The 17663-nt window shown below is 40.0% G+C and overlaps 1 protein-coding gene across 1 annotated transcript; it reads left to right on the top strand.

Annotated features, from left to right (window-relative positions):
* The first annotated feature begins 8974 nt into the window (after positions 1–8974).
* LOC134497229 (vomeronasal type-2 receptor 26-like) lies at positions 8975–16799 on the top strand. The gene is made up of 3 exons (XM_063302900.1): positions 8975–9265; positions 12221–12347; positions 15898–16799. The coding sequence occupies exons 1-3, from the start codon at positions 8975–8977 to the stop codon at positions 16797–16799; spliced, it is 1320 nt and encodes a 439-aa protein (XP_063158970.1).
* The last annotated feature ends 864 nt before the right edge of the window (positions 16800–17663 follow it).

Below are 17663 nucleotides of genomic sequence, written 5' to 3'. Positions count from 1 at the left end.
GTTTTACAATAACTTGTTTTATTCCTATGATCATGATTATTCCTATGGTATGATTTGAAATGGTTGCTTGTTTCCTCTATATATTTTTGGATATTGAACCCCCTACTGAATGTACCATTTGGGTCAAAAGCAAGTCTCATATATAAATAAAATCAATAAAATGATATCAGTAAGCAGCTGCAAAAAATAGATTATCCGTACAAATATGTAACTCTTTCCTGAAATCTTTAAAGAAAAAAAGTTGTGCCCTTTGCATCTAGAGCAGAGGAGGAAACTGTGGGACCCAAAAGCCACCTGCTAGTTGCCACCATTACATTATATCAAGCTTTGACAATCTGCATAGATGTCATGACAACATATGGAAACACTTACTCATTTCTGCTTCTGGGATGTTGGTTTGACTTCCCAGTCTAACCTACATCCCTGTAAATTCCTGGTGGTCCCTAATCCAAATACTAAGTAGGTCTGACACTCCCTCTCTCTCCCTCCCTCCCTCTCTCTTTCTTTCTTTGCCATGGATACCACAGGGTGCCTCTGAGCTCAGCTGAAACAGTTTACCTTTCTCTAAAAATCTGTACTTATAAAACTGGTCAAACATCATTTTATTTTAGAGGTTCCTTAGGATTTCTCAAGAAATTTTAGCCCTGATCCTCGCTGTTAATTTCATTTTTTTAAATACAGTCCTCTGTATTAGGTCCAGAATTCTAGTTCAATTAATCAAAACTTCTGTGTGGCATAGATTGGCTTTTTTCAGACTGGTAAATCTTTGAGCCCCCCTTAAAGTGACCTTGACCTACTTAAATAAATAAATTCACACTGTGGAGGTGATGTGACCCATTTCAGTGAAGTATAAAAGCAATCCAATTTCCATTGATGGAATATTTTGTTGCAGACTTGAACTTCAGGATGCTATGCAGTCCTTCACAGAGAACACAGGAGACATGGAGTCTGTGTTAACCTTTTAGCTTTATTGATTATAACTGCTTTAGCTACAAACACTTAGATATTAATACTCGGCAGGTAATGCAAGGGATGTTGGAGGAGATGGTTACATACATGGATGGGGGTTTCCAGCAAGTCCTCTGGATAGCTGTTGACTTACTGGCATGCAACTGACACTCCATCACACATCACCTCAGGTGTCATTTTCCTTAAGCTGGTTAGCTGATTAGCTGTTAAGGGGGACTCACTGCTATTGCCTGTCAATTCATCTTATGTAGTTTCAGATAATCTCAGCTTGCTGGTTTTTGTGTACATAGACCACTTTCTTGGGAACTTTTCTATACCACTTACACCTTTCTGCTTTTTCTCAATATGGTTTCACTTTGGATGTAATAATAAATACTATTTGAACAATTCTAGGTGCGAAGATTACTGCAGATGCTGACTGCAGTCAGGAAATCAGAAGACGCTTAATCCTTGGGAGAAGAGCAATGACCAATCTCGGTAAAATAGTTAAGAGCAGAGACATCACACTGACAACAAAGGTCCGCATTGTTAAAGCAATGGTGTTCCCCGTAGTAACATATGGCTGTGAGAGCTGGACCATAAGGAAGGCTGAGAGAAGGAAGATATATCCTTTGGAACTGTGGTGTTGGAGGAAAATTCTGAGAGTACCTGGGACTGCCAGAAGATCAAACCAGTCCATCCTCCAGGAAATAAAGCCAGACTGCTCACTTGAGGGAATGATATTAAAGGCCAAACTGAAATACTTTGGCCACATAATGAGAAGACAGGACACCCTGGAGAAGATGCTGATGCTGGGGAGAGTGGAGGGCAAAAGTAAGAGGGGCTGACCAAGGGCAAGATGGATGGATGATATTCTAGAGGTGACGGACTTGTCCCTGGGGGAGCTGGGGGTGTTGACGACGGACAGGAAGCTCTGGCGTGGGCTGGTCCATGAAGTCACGAAGAGTCGGAAGCAACTGAATGAATAAACAACAACAACAACAAAATTTGAACACATTTTGGTGAATGATCACTGCATTGGGCCCAACCTGTAAGAGAAGGTTATTTTTGGCTTTCTCCCTAAGTCCTACCTAAAGAGAAATCAGAGGTTGGTAGCTTTGGGATGCCTGATAGTCTGTGTCAGTCATCCAGCAGGAAAGACCATTCAGTCGTGAAGGTTTTCATCAGCAGTACTGAGGAGGGGAGTGGAACCTTCACCACAGCACTTGCCAAAGATTTGGTCAGCAGCGCAGAGGATGTTTCAGGACAGGCAGCTGCAGCCCCAGGAAAGCTGAACAGCCTGGAAAAGCCAGATTTGGTGCCAAGGGTGCTTGAAGATGGCTGCTTTCATGGCATGTAATTAGGAAGCCAACAGTGTTTGTTGCAATGTCCAGCCTTGTTGTAGTTGGGCTAGCTTTTCTGTAGGAGGAGCTCTGCTGAAATGTTTGGCTTCTTCCATAACTTGAACCAAGAGTTCGGGGATCAATGAAGCAGAGCATGGCAAGGCAGCATGATAGCTTCACTCCTGGGCATCATGTGGAAAGTTTATGTCAGATTCTGTTGACCTTAAATATCTTCTTGAAAATTAGCACAACTCTCAGAATGGGCTGATTGCAATGGCAAAAGCCAATACAAAGAAACTGGGAAGGAATGCTAGGAAAAAACATAGGAAGGAGCAGTTTAAAAAGCAGGCTCATGCAGCCATATCTACTGGAAGGCTCAAAGATCTTCCCAGGTCATCTGAGCATGTACAGATAGGACTTTTGTTGGTGTTATTGGCAAAGCAAATCTATAAAGAAGTTTAAATTACCTGAGAAAGCCTTGAAATCAGAGTGTGAAGATGTGTGTAAGATTAGGTTTCCTTAGAGGAGAGACTTTGATGCTTTGAAAATCCGTCTTGGTAAAGAAGCTGAATAAAATTAGGCAAATACACCTGGTTATATAATTGATGATAATGAACGTTTTGATCCCAGCATCTTACTCATACTAATGAACACTGTATGAGAAAATAAAGAAATCTAACTCATCAATGCCTTCTTTTTATCAGCTGCTCCTTGATATACAGCTCAGGTCTCAGCATAATGATGTAGCATTTAGGGAAAAAGATACATCCCAGTAATCCAGCACTGGAAGCTAAGATGGAAAAGATCTCCACAGCCACTAAGGCCTTTCCTGTTGAGCTCAGATAAGTTGGAACAAACAGCACCCAAACACTGCAGAATACCAGCATGCTAAAGGTAATGAATTTGGCTTCATTGAAGCTGGCTGGTAATCTGTGAGCACAGAAGGCCACAAAGAAGCTGGCAAGGGCCAGCAGGCCCATGTAGTCCAGCACACAGGAGAACATGACAGGAGAACTTTCATTACATTCCTTGATAATGGCTTCAGTCATGGAATGCATGTCCAACTGTGGGAATGGGGGAAAAGATGCTAACCAGATGGTACAAAGGCCTACCTGAATGGGAGAGCAGAAAAGAACAATGGAGGTTGCCATCCTTTTCCCCACCAACTTCTTCACATTGGAGCCTGGCCTGGTAGCCATGAAAGCTACCAACACAGTGAGGGTTTTGGCCAAGATGCAAGAAACAGTTATGGAGAAGATGCCAAAGGTTGGTTGTCAGAGTAGGCAGGTCACATTGGTGGGTTGGCCAAGGAACAGGAGAGGACACAGGAAGCAGAAGAGGAGGGAGATAAGGAGAATGCAGGTGAGGTCCCTGTTGTTGGCTTTGACCAGAGGGGTACCTTTTTGCTTAAGAAATACTCCTAATATGAGACCAGTGATCAAAGACAATGAAACAGAAATGGAGGTTAAAATAAACCCTAGAAGTTCCTGGTAAGACAGATACATTACAATTTTGTGGATGCAGTCATCTTTTTCTCTGCTCGGGTATTGATCTTCTGGACATTTCAAACAGTTTTCCATATCTTAAAAAAGAAAAAAAAGAAAAAAAGAAAAAAGGAAGGAAGAAAGGAAGGAAATTTCAGTGTCAATTTGCATATAGCACTCTGCCTCCCAAGCAGAATTCTTGTAACATCAAACATCAGGTCTAGGTCTAGGTCTAGGTCTAGGTCTAGGTCTAGGTCTAGGTCTAGGTCTAGGTCTAGGTCTAGGTCTAGGTCTAGGTCTAGGTCTAGGTCTATAAGAACCAGCTTAGCCAAATGGTTAAGGCACCAGACTAGAAATCAGGTTTTATTATGAGTTTTATTCCCACCTTAGGCACAAAGCCAGCAGTGTGACTTTGGGCCAGTCACTCTCTCTCAGCTGTAGGAAGGAGAAAATGGCAAACCATTTCTGAAACCTTGCCCAGAAAACTGCATAGAGTTGTCCAGACAGTCACCAGGAGTCAACACTGACTCAGAGGCACCAAACATGCATGAAATGCTTTGGATTTCAGATAAGCACAAGACTTATTAAAAAGTTGCTGCTTTTTTAAGGACCCCATCTATTAAGGATTTGCAACTCTTCAAGGGCCAGCACATTTTTAACCATCAACAAGTCATCACAATCCAAACTAATCTTCCATTCTAACAAAATACAATTATGTTGGGTTGATTGTTGATAGTTAACTTTGCAAATCACTTCCATTCTGTTGCCAAACAGCCCAGTATTTTTGTTTCCATGCAGTCACCACAAATGAACAGTTCAAAGCAGACCTGCCTTAGTCAAACAATCGTACAATGAGTTTGCATTGAGCTTGAACTATCATTGTCCCATTTTGCTCTGATAACCATGAATGTGTGAATATGGTGTTTCAAGATCATAATTGTTTCAAGAAGTAAATATACCTTTGAATCAAATACCCTAACATTTGAATGAATCCTTATATGAAGAATTATGGAGGGGCAGGGCAGGATGGTAAGAAACAGATCACTCCTCAAAGTGAAGAAAACAGTGTGATCCTTGGGTTAAAGTCAAAGTTCAGAGACAAGTCTTCCTTTGCTTGTTTATGACCTGTTTCTTGATTGAGAAAATGAATCTCAATATGGGCAACAAGGTTCAATTATTTACTCATTAATAGAAAAAAAAGTGATTTATAATTCATTGCTAAACTAGGGTGAATGATTTCTTTTGGGCAAAGTAATCTCACATATAACTGCAGTGGACTAAAGGGTCAACTCTTTTCATAAATGTGATGGTGTGATGCTAAAACCCTGCAACCTACACCTTTGGATTCTAAGTATGTATTGGTGGCTTGTGCATGATGATGTTGATGGTCACTAGTCTTCATTTTGCTATCATTTCAGATTGTTGTTATTATATACAGAAGAACATGAAAACACAGCTGCCAATTCTTTAGTTAGTGTTATTATGGTTACTTGCATAGTCAGCCAGATGTTTAGGTTGGATTCGGCATTTTTGTCTACTATCAAGTCCTTCCCAAGGACCTCGTAAAGGCATTATTTTTATTATTATTACTATTTCCTTACATTAAAGATGAAAATATCAACACTGTATTAAAAGCATGTGAACTGTCTGATGTAAAGGGATAGTGCTTGTTTAAAGGTTGCTCTTCTTTGATGCTATGTAGTAATTACTAATTTCTCTTCAAACAACTGTATGATGAATTATATATGAATTATATTATATTAAAGCTATCATAATTTTAGGTAGAATGTCTTAGTATAAGAATCTTATATTAAGTATTTTGTGTTTTCTGCTGGGGTCCTCTAAATTGAGGTCTCCTGTACTAGTAGTCCAGAAGGATAATTCCTGCATTAATGTTATTTACTCTTTTGTTATTTAAGAAAGGACACACAATCTGAAGAACTGGCTCATGAATCAAATGTTGGTGTTTTGTAACCACTATTTTGAGGTGAGGACATGTTTGTGATGTCCAACCATAGGACAGCAATTTAGAAAGGGATCCCTTTTCTCTGGCATTGTACATAAGTTCAGCCTTTTCAGTATTACTTTATAAAATACTTAGTTTTACTCATAGTTATGTGCATAAATTAATTCATAGTTTCAGTGGGTAATGGTTTATCAGTGGGCATCTGATTCCCATTCTCTTGATGGAACAGAATTTCTCCTTGTGCTGCTTACCCAAAGTTATTGTACTTTGCTCCCTTGGAGAATATATTACTCCTCTGCCCCATGGAGCAGAAGACCAGCGTGGTCAGCTATTACATGTTTCTTATCAAAATTGCTATTTGGGATTCAAACATTGAAGAGGCAGTTATCTCCATGGAATTGACCAAGTCACTATAATTTCATCCAGCCAACTCTTCACAAGTCTCCCAGTAGAAAATGAGAAACACGTCTGAACATGTCTGTTATGCCTGTGCTGTGCAACAGTGGAAGCAGGATCAAGCAGCAGGCAGGTTCACAGGATTTGATCTATAACATTCCATCAACCCTTTTCTTCTTTAACACCCGTCTGAAATGGGAATGCCGGCACTCTCAGCTGGTATTCATACACTTGCATTATTTTCTTCTTTGTTGGCCAAATTCAAGTACCATTGGAGGTTGGCAGTTGAAATCAACGAGACTGCACAGATGCAGAAAGCCAAATTTTGCTATCAGATAGCAAAACAATCAGTGCTTTTCAGCCTTGTCCTCATGAGGATGGGAGAAGTAGTTGGTCTGAATTGTCACATGAGTGATCTTCTCCCTATTCCTCATGAGTGGTACCAACCAGGCGACCTCCTTGTCGGTGGGGTGATTTCTCAGATCATTTATGCATTCAGTGAATCTCTATTTGATGAAGACCCTTCTCAGGACCAATTTGAATTTCCAGAGTAAGGAATCATTTTGTCCCTCTGCATCTGCTGACATTAGCCGGGTTGCCAAGAAGGTTGCAACTCAGCATGCTTGTGGGGGAGAAGCAAGATATGGAATGCTTAAAGCAATTAGAGATAGGCTTAGGTTAACCAGCACATGAGAAAATCCTTAAGAAGCACTCTGTTCATTTCGCAATACTGACAAAGTTTTCTGGAGAAGAGCAAACGAGTTCCCCAAAATAAGAAAGAATTTAAGACAGTCTCCTCTGCTCCTGTATGATGTGCAAACAGGCAATGGCATCAATGCTTCAAAAGAAAGCAAGACTATATAAGATACAGACTTTTTTTTTGAGCTTTGATGCAAGTGAAGATGAAGTTCCATCCATTTATTTACTGTATAAAGTCTTCTACAAATCATGGGTGTCATATTTTTCTGTCCAAAAAGATCTTTATAACCAACATCTATTGCTCTTCTCCCAGAATTCTAATTGTTTTTTTCTTCTTCTTTGCATTCCCTGTGCTCCATCCCTGTTCATTTTTTCATAAAACTGTGTGAGCAAAGCCTTTAAATATACCCATCTTAATGTCTATGTCTGTAACTGGTTTGAGCTTCTCTTCTTGCATCTTTCTTTCTCAATATCTCCACATTCACATTGCAGACTATGTTTTGGTAACCTCAAAAAATACTCATCTCAATGCCCGATTTTAGTAATTCATTTTAACCCATTTTGATGCCCTATATGGATTAATTACTGAGGAAAAACAGGAACGTACTATAAATAGAAATTATAAATTTCAAAGGCTATGTGCCAATATATTTTAAACTGTGAGTGCCTCTCTCAGTTCTCATTTCCATTCTCATAGTAAGCTGAAACAAGAACAGAAGCTGAAAGGTTTGATTAGAGAAATACAATATCTACATTAATTAGTGACTAGAAAAATCCCTTGTGCATTTTTTGCTCAAAAAAGAAGAAAATGAACTTGAGATTTATGGGTTTGATGATCAGAATCTGTAGGGTATGGAAGGAAGGAAATTATGATGTACTTTTAGAGAGAGAGAGTAGAATATAAATGTATTTATAACCATTGTTAAGAAGCTGGGAAGCAATTTCCTTCCAGTCTTTACAATCTTGTCCTTTCATTTTTCTGTTTACTTTCTTTTTCCTATTTTATTTCTTTCCTATTCACTATTTTTCTCCATTCCTATCCTTTCTAAGTTCTGTATTGTTTTTACCTTGTTAAAAATCTCTTTTATATATATATATATATATATATATATATATATATATATATATGGGACGTGGTGGCTCTGTGGGATAAACCGCTGAGCTGCTGAGCTTGCCGATTGGAAGGTTGGCGGTTCGAATCCGCGTGACGGGGTGAGCTCCCGTTGCTAGTCCCAGCTCCTGCTCACCTAGCAGTTCGAAAACATGCAAATGTGAGTAGATTAATTGGTACCGCTTCGGCGGGAAGGTAACAGCATTCCGTGTAGTCATGCTGGCCACATGACCACAGAGGGGTCTACGGACAACGCCGGCTCAGCGGCTTAGAAATGGAGATGAGCACCGCCCCCTAGAGTCGGATATGACTGGACTTTACGTCAAGGGAAACCTTTACCTTTACCTTTCTCTCTCTCTCTCTCTCTATATATATATATACACACACACATACATACACACACACACATACATACACACACACACATACACACACACTAAAAAAAAATGCAACAAAAACATTCAACCTGCAACTATGACTTTCTGATTTCTCTTCCTCACTCTTCCTCTCTCTGTTTACACATGGCAGTGAACAAAAAAAGAGGAGAAAGCTTTTTAAAAGAGATAATAGCATCACTTTTTATTATTTTAATATACAATTTTGTTAGAAGCTCATATTGTTGATCTGTAAAAATGACAAGAAATTGATTATTTATTCCTCTCCCATTCTCCATCAGATGTTCTAAGTTACTGTAGAATCAAGCTAAGAAAGTGCGATTTTGAGAACAGATTCAGGAGATGCCCAGCTCCCTTTTGAAATAGATAAATAAATATATAAAAAGAGTACTGACAAAAATTCTGCCCAGTTCATGTAGCTGTCTTTCTTATCCAGATATCGTAGTTCATCATCAATAGTTTGGGAATGAATTAAGAAGTGACATATCATACATTTTAGAAAAATCGAAACCAGAGAGGAGCCTTGCAATCTAAAATGGGAATGGTGGTTTTGACTTTGACAAAAACTTTGTGAATTATGAATGCATTTTTTTCTCTGACTTGATGAAAAAGGTAGAATGTTTATTTGCAGCATGATTACAAAATTCCACCAGCATGCCCTTGCCCTGGCCTTTGCTGTGAAGGAGGTCAATGAGAATCCCCAGATCTTGCCCAATGTTACCCTTGGGTTCCATATCTATGACAGCTACCATGATGCACGGATGACTTATCGGACCACCCTGGACCTGCTCTTCAAATCAACTAGCTTTCTCCCCAACTACATGTGTGCCAGGCAGAGGAACCTGATAGCCATCATTGGAGGACTTGGTTCTGATACCTCTTTCCACATAGCAGACATCTTGGGTCTCTACAAGGTTCCACAGGTAGGGTTTTGCCTGCAGTATATGGAAATTATACATTTTTATTCCTTACATTAAACCACTGGTGAATCAAAATGACAGAAGGACATTACCATATCTTATATTCTGGTTTCTCTTCAGATTGTATAAATCTTTCACCTTTTACTAAATCTTATCTTACATTATCTTATCTTACTTGATAATACTTGAAAGACATGAGTTGACTAAAAATAAAAACAGTTGAAACAGTGTTATGTTCTAACACCTTTAAAACATTCCCAAATAAATCTTTGACTTTAATTCTGTACATGAAAAAAAAAATATTATACCTATACAATAGACATATGGAGATAAAGATACTACTACTGTTTTTTCCCAAGTATTAACATTTGTACATTCTGTTTTAGCTCACATATGGATCATTGGTCCCTCAGAAGAATCATTACAGCCCAGTCCCTTCATTTTATTCCATGGTCCCAAATGAAGCCCACCAATACTCTGGGATCATCCAGTTGCTTCAACATTTTGGATGGACTTGGATAGGGCTTGTGGCTCTTGAAAATAACAAAGGAGAGACATTCTTGCAGACCCTGGAATCATTGTTTGCCCAGAATGGAATCTGTACAGCTTACACAGAATGGATCCCATATGGAAATAATTTAGATAACTTGGAACAAATTATTGATATAGCATCATATATCCGTGTGCCTTTAACCGATCATAAAGCCAATACATTTATCATTTATGGAGAATCAGTAACCATAGCACATCTGAGAGGCATTATATTTGGGCAAGACCCTACAAATAAAGAAATAGACTCATTCAGAAAGGTGTGGGTTATGACAAGTGGGATTGACTTCATACTCCCAGGCCTTCAGAGAGGTTGGGATCTTGACTTATTCCAGGGAGCCATTGCCTTTACGGTTCACTCAAGAGAACTTCAGGAATTCAAAGCATTTCTTCAGATGGTAGAACCTTCCTTGGCAGTAGAAGATGGTTTCCTTAAGGAGTTTTGGGAGCAAGCATTTGACTGTTTTTTCCCAAATCCAGACATGTCAGTAAAGAAGGATGAAAACATGTGTAGTGAGGAAGAAAGTCTGGAAGATCTGCCTGGGCCCGTGTTTGAAATGCAAACCATTGGACATAGCTACAGTATCTATAATGGTGTTTATGCAGCAATACATGCTTTGCAGGCCGTGTTCTCATCTCAGTCCTTCCAGAGATCCATCTTGAGGGGCGAATCTGCTGAACTGGTAGAACTTCATCCTTGGCTGGTAATGGCATCAAAAGAGAATTGTTTTTGTTTCAAAGAGCTGGTTGAATTTTTCCTGAACTTTGTCAGGAGTTGAAGATTTATGAATAGTTGTAATTGTTCTTTCCATAGGTACTTGATGTATTTATATTATTTCATATATTTGGAGTCTTAAAAAATATTCTGCAAGGTGAAACAGAGTGGTTATTTTCTACATCAGGCTAGATTATCTATCTGAAACACAAGATGGAAGGAAAAAATGAAGATCCTACTAGCTTACACATGGAACCATGTAGCAAAATGGACATTTGTTCTTAGCCAGAAGAACATGAAATAGGGGAATAAATTATATAATGTTTTTTACAACCATTCTATATCTGTTTCCACTTTTGAGAAATCTAAAACTCCTCTTCAAAAGCCTTTTTGTCAGTCCTGAGTGCTTTGAACAATTATGGGCAAGAGATGCCTGGGTGGACAGAGGAGAAGCTGGCCTGAGGCTCGTTGGAGTTCTCTGAGGCTCAAGGTCGTGATATTTCTTGATATAAAATAATCATTGTTATTAGTGACATAGCATCATGTCACCATAACTGCACAGAGAAATGAAATCTCTTGCTGTTAACCTTCTTTATTTTCCTCTTTATAAATGGTATATTCTTTCTTGGCTGTCCACTAGCTCCACCCATATCTTCGAAGGGTTTCTTTCAACAATTCGGCTGGTGACACTGTGTCCTTCAATGAGCAAAAGGAAATGAGAGGTGGATTTGACATTGTGAACATGGTCAGTTTTCCAAACAGGTCTTTTGAGAGAGTGAAAATTGGATGGATAGATCCAGATGCACCCCATGGAGAGGAATTCACAATTTGTGAGAATCTGATTATGTGGCACAGAGCCTTCAATCAGGTATGGTTCTCTGCATTCTTACAGGACCCTCCTTTTTCTGTATGGTTCATTCTATTTATTTCAATTCACATAAAACCTGGGCTACTGAACACACGTGGCACTGCCAGCCTTTTAGCACCTTGGGCAAGAAGTCTTCCAGAACACTTGCCTCACTGCTCCTACCCTCTCTCTCTCTCCCCAATTCCAGATGTTGATCAGCCCTTCTTTCATCCATTACCCCGTACAAGAACAAATTAATGCATCTCTTTCCTTTCTCTTATTATAATTTTGAGAACTGGTCAGATACTCCAATTAGTAAAAGTTCACAAAAACTGGGGGAAAAGGAAGAAGAGGAGTGTGTCTGTGTGTCTGTCTGTGTGTATTTTTTTCTTTAATGAGCTTTTCTCTCTAGCTTACAAGACAAAAATAGGAACAAGTAGTGCCTCCAGAACCTGCTTGCCCTTATCATAGTACTATATGATGCTTACTACCAAAGGTTAACAGAGATGCACCTAAAGGCCGAGTCTGTGTCACCATGTTCCTCTGCTGCTAACATCTACCCACCAGCGCTGTGGAGGTTTTTCTCCAAAGAACATTTGGATCTTGATTAAGATGAAAATGCTAAATATTAAGCCATGATTACCTGCTAGGTTCAGAGCCCAGACTGTAGCAGCCCTGTTTCAAAGATTGGTGCAGAATTCAGATTTCAAAATGGTACAGCCTATTTCTGAACATGTTATGATTTCTGTATACAACTTTGTTGTGTCTTGCTCAGATATTGTGGGGCTGTATGGAGACATATTGGGTACATTTTTCTCATCCCAGTTCCTTTCCTATTTTTGGTCAGGTCCGTCCCCTTTCAGCATGTAATGAATGGTGCCATCCTGGAAATCAGAAGGAAAAGAAGGAAGGAGAGAAATTTTGTTGCTATGAGTGTGTTCCTTGCCCGGGAGGGGAGATTTCAAACAAGAGAGGTACAGGATCTGCTGCTGTAACAGGCCCTTCTTTCCCAGTCTTAGAGCAATAACTTTAGCTGTTACATGAGGCAGCCAATCAGAAGTGCTAAATTGACATCTCTGCCTTACTACTATTTTTATAGCCAGTTCTTAAGATTGTGTACCCATTCTTAAAACAGATGTAGAAAGAATAAATAACATTAATGTGGGAATTATCCTTCTGGACTAGTAGAACAGGAGACCTCAATTAGAGGACCTGAGCAGAAAACACAAAATGCTTAATATAAGATCCTTATATTATGATCTTCTACCTAAAATCATGATGTGAGTGAAAAAAAGGTGAAAGGTCCCCTGTGCAAGCACCACGTCATGTCTGAAGCTTTGGGGGGACACTGCTTTGATGACATTTCCTTGGCAGAGTATAGCAGGGGGGGTTTGCCATTGCTTTCCCTAGTTGTCACTGTCCCCAGAAAGCATGAATTTAAATAATTAAATTCCCTTATACTACTTTTATTGACATTTGCTCATTTGACTGACCTCAGAAGGATGGAAGGCTGAGTCGACCTGAGCTGTCTACCTGAGAATACAGCTTCCACTGGGATCGAACTCAGTTCGTGGGAAGAGTGTGCCACATGAGGCTCCTATCATGATATAATATATAATATAATATTTCATATTGATAATCACGATAGGTGTAATATAATTCATCATACAGTTGTTTCAAGATAAAATAGTAATAGAATACAAACAAAGCCAATATTGATTAATATATAGTATCTAAGAAGAGCATCTTTTAAACAAGCATTTATCCTCTTTCCATCAAACAGTTCCCATGTTTTTAATTCAGTGTTCATATTTTCATGTTTAATGAAAGGAAATCATAGTCATAATCATAATCATGCCTCTCTGAGGTCCTTAAAGGCATGATTATGATTATATGAGGTCATGGATGGACAGCACCGAAACCAGATTGACTACATCCTTTGCAGCCAAAGGTGGTGGACATCTATACAGTCGGTAAAAACAAGACCTGGAGCTGACTGTAGTTCAGATCACAAACTTCTTCTTGCACAATTTAGGATCAGACTAAAGAGATTAGGGAAGACCCACAGATCAGCTAGATATGAGCTCACTAATATTCCTAAGGAATATGCAGTGGAGGTGAAGAATAGATTTAAGGGACTGGACTTAGTAGATAGGGTCCCAGAAGAACTCTGGACAGAAGTTTGCAGCATTGTTCAGGAGGCGGCAACAAAATACATCCCAAAGAAAGAGAAAACCAAGAAGGCAAAATGGCTGTCTGCTGAGACACTAGAAGTAGTCCAAGAAAGAAGGAGAGCAAAAGGCAACGGTGATAGGGGGAGATATGCCCAATTCAATGCAAAATTCCAGAGGTTAGCCAGAAGAGATAAGGAATTATTTTTAAACAAGCAATGCGCGGAAGTGGAAGAAGACAATAGAATAGGAAGGACAAGAGACCTCTTCCAGAAAATTAGAAACATCGGAGGTAAATTCCAGGTAAAAATGGGTATGATCTAAAAAAAGATGGCAAGGACCTAACAGAAGAAGAAGAGATCAAGAAAAGGTGGCAAGAATATACGGAAGACCTTTATAGGAAGGATAACAATATCGGGGATAGCTTTGATGGTGTGGTCAGTGAGCTAGAGCCAGACATCCTGAAGAGTGAGGTTGAGTGGGCCTTAAGAGGCATTGCTAATAACAAGGCAGCAGGAGACGACGGCATCCCAGCTGAACTGTTCAAAATCTTGCAAGATGATGCTGTCAAGGTAATGCATGCTATATGCCAGCAAATTTGGAAAACACAACAATGGCCATCAGAGTGGAAAAAATTCAACTTATATCCCCATACCAAAAAACAGAAACACCAAAGAATGTTCAAACTATCAAACAGTGGCACTCATTTCACATGCCAGTAAGGTAATGCTCAAGATCCTGCAAGGTAGACTTCAGCAATTCATGGAGCAAGAATTGCCAGATTTACAAGCTGGGTTTAGAAAAGGCAGAGGAACTCGGGACCAAATTGCCAATATCTGCTGGATAATGGAAAAAGCCAGGGAGTTTCAGAAAAAACATCTATTTCTGTTTTATTGACTATTCTAAAGCCTTTGACTGTGTGGACCATAACAAATTGTGGCAAGTTCTTAGCAGTATGGGGACACCAAGTCATCTTGTATGCCTCCTGAAGAATCTGTATAACGACCAAGTAGCAACAGTAAGAACAGACACCGAAAAACGGACTGATTTAAGATTGGGAAAGGAGTACAGCAGAGCTGTATGCTCTCACCTGACCTATTCAACTTGTATGCAGAACACATCAAGTGACATGCTGGGCTTGAGGAATCCAAGGCTGGAGTTAAAGTCGCTGGAAGAAACATTAACGATCTCAGATATGCAGATGATACCACTTTGATGGCTGAAAGTGAAGAAGAACTGAGGAGCCAATGATGAAGGTGAAAGAAGAAAGTGCAAAAGCTGGCTTGCAGCTAAACCTCAAACAAAACCAAGATTATGGCAACCAGCTTGATTGATAACTGGCAAATAGAGGGAGAAAATCAATCATAATTGTATTTTGCCATATTGGCAGATTAGATTGGATTGGGATTGGTGATGGTTAACTTTAACAGTGGGAATGGGAAGAGTTTGACTGCTTGGTTGAGGGGTAGGAGAAAAAACCATCAAAGTATTGGAGGAAAACCACCTATATTACAATCTGATTTATCAATCTAACTCATTTAACACTTTTATCCCCAGGGGGTAGCACTGCTAGTTTTCATTCCCAGACCTGCACAAGCTGCAGTGGTGCCAATGTTGTCAAATTTCTTCACAAGGACAGGCAAATGTTTTGGAGGAGGGGGGCATTTGTCCCCTCTGAGGACAGCATGGATGGGAGGAGAAACAGGGCTGAGAAAACCTCCAATAGCCTTTGGAAAAAAGTGCTTTGGACTTATCTGTGAGCACAACAAAACCTTCCTGCTGTTTATTTTTCAGCTTCTCATGAGAACCTGAAAATACAATGTTCTTGTGCTTTAAGAGGTGCAAAGCCTTAATGCATGGGGTCCTTAAAGAAGTAGCAGTCTTTTTAGTAAGTCTTGTGTTTATCTGAAATCCAAAGCAGTTCACACATATTTGGTGTTTCTGAGTCAGTGTTGACTCCTGGCAACGGCCTGGACAAGTCTTTGTGATTTTCTGGGCAAGGTTTCAGAAGTGGTTTGCAATTGCCTCCTTCCTACAGCTGAGAGAGAGTGACTGGCCCAAGGTCACCCAGCTGGCTTTGTGCCTAAGGTGGGAATAAAACTCAGGGTCTCTAGATTTTTAGTGTAGTGTTTTAACCACTAGGCCAAACTGCTTTTCATATAGCTATAGCTATACCTACCGTATACGTATATATGATGATTGATGTTACAAGAATTCAGCTTGGGAGGGAGAGTGCTATATGTACACATTGACATGGAAATTTGTTCCTTCCTTCCTTCCTTCCTTCCTTCCTTCCTTCCTTCCTTCCTTCCTTCCTTCCTTCCTTCCTTCCTTTCTCCTTTTTTCCTTTTAGATATGGAAAATTGTTTCAAATGTCCAGAAGATCAATACCCTACCAGAGAAAAAGATGACTGCATCCACAAAATTGTAATATATCTTTCTTACGAGGAATGTCTAGGATTTATTTTAGCCTCCATTTCTGTTTCATTGTCTTTGATCACTGCTCTCATATTAGGAGTATTTCTTAAGCACAAAGATACCCCTCTGGTCAAAGCCAACAACCGGGACCTCACCAATGCTCTCCTTTTCTCCCTCCTCTTCTGCTTCCTGTGTCCTCTCCTGTTCCTTGGCCAACCAAACAAAGTGACCTGCCTACTCCAACAACCAACATTTGTCATCATCTTCTCCATGGCTGTTTCTTGTATCTTGGCCAAAACCCTCACTGTGGTTGTAGCTTTCATGGCTACCAGGCCAGGCTCCAGTGTGAAGAAGTGGGTGACGAAAAGGATGGCAACCTCCATCATTCTTTTCTGCTCTCTCATTCAAGTAGGCCTTTGTACCATCTGGCTAGCATCTTTCCCTCCATTCCCACAGTTGGACATGCATTCTATGTCTGAGGCTATTATCAAGAAATGTAACGAAGGCTCTGCAGTCATGTTCTCCTGTGTCCTGGGCTACATGGGCCTGCTGGCCCTTGCCAGCTTCTTTGTGGCCTTCTGTGCGCGCAGATTACCAGACAGCTTCAATGAAGCCAAATTCATTACCTTTAGCATGCTGGTATTCTGCAGTGTTTGGGTGCTGTTTGTTCCAACTTACCTGAGCTCAGCAGGAAAAGCCTTGGTGGCTGTGGAGATCTTCTCCATCTTAGCTTCCAGTGCTGGATTACTGGGATGTATCTTTTTCCCTAAATGCTACATCATTATGTTGAGACCTGAGCTGAATATCAAGGAGCAGCTAATAAGAAGAAGGAATTGAAGAATTAGATTTCTTTACTATCTGATACAATTTCCATTGGTAGGAGTAAGATTCCGTGATCAAAATGTTCATTATCATCAATTATATAATCAGTTGTATTTGCCTAATTTTATTCAGCTTCTTAACCAAGTGGGATGTTCAAAGCATCAAAACCTCTCTTCTGAGGAATCCTAGTCTAACAGAAACCTTGACACTCTATATTCAAGGCTTTCTAAGGTAACTTAAACTTGTTTGTACATGCACTTTGAAAGTAATAACAACAGAGGTCCTGTCGTTAGATGCTCAGATGACCTGGGTAGATCTTTGAGCCTTCCAGTAGATATGTCTGCCTGAGCTTGCTTTTTATATTGCCCTTTCCAAGGTTATTCCTAGCATTCCTCCCTAGTTTCTCTTTTATTGGCTTTTGCCATTGCAATCAGCCCATTAGTGTTCGGCTAATTTTCAGGAAGATATTTCAGGTCAAGAAAACATCACATAAACTTTCCACATGATGCCCAGGAGTCAAGCCATCCTGTTGCCTTGCCCTGCTCTGCTTCAGAGCTCCCAGACTTCTGGGTCTCAAGTTATGGAAGAAGCCAAATATTTCATCATATCCCCTTCTACAGATCCAACAAGGTTGGACATTTCAACAGACACGGTGGGATTCCTTATTACATGCCATGAATGAGGCCAGCTTGAAGCATCCTCAGCATGAAATATGGCTTTTTAAGACTGTGCAGCTTTCCTGCGGCTGCAGTCTGCCTGTCCCGAAACATCCGCTGCGCTGCTGAACAAATCTTTGGCAAGTGCTGTGGAGAAGGTTACAGTCCTGTCCTCAATACTGCTTATTGAAGCCTTCATGAGCGAATGGTCTTTCCTGCTGGA

The sequence above is a fragment of the Candoia aspera genome, chromosome 4 (assembly GCF_035149785.1).
Source record: "Candoia aspera isolate rCanAsp1 chromosome 4, rCanAsp1.hap2, whole genome shotgun sequence".
Classification (NCBI taxonomy): domain Eukaryota; kingdom Metazoa; phylum Chordata; class Lepidosauria; order Squamata; family Boidae; genus Candoia; species Candoia aspera.
Note: the sequence above shows the minus strand (reverse complement) of the source record. Positions and strands in the feature narration are given on the sequence as shown.

Bases quoted from the DNA above. Each gene is read 5' to 3' on its own strand.
- LOC134497229 (XM_063302900.1), top strand. From the start codon at position 8,975: ATGATTACAAAATTCCACCAGCATGCCCTTGCCCTGGCCTTTGCTGTG. The intron at 9,266-12,220 runs GTAGGGTTTTGC...ATTTTTGGTCAG, and splicing joins GTCTCTACAAGGTTCCACAG to GTCCGTCCCCTTTCAGCATG. The intron at 12,348-15,897 runs GTACAGGATCTG...TTTTCCTTTTAG, and splicing joins GGAGATTTCAAACAAGAGAG to ATATGGAAAATTGTTTCAAA.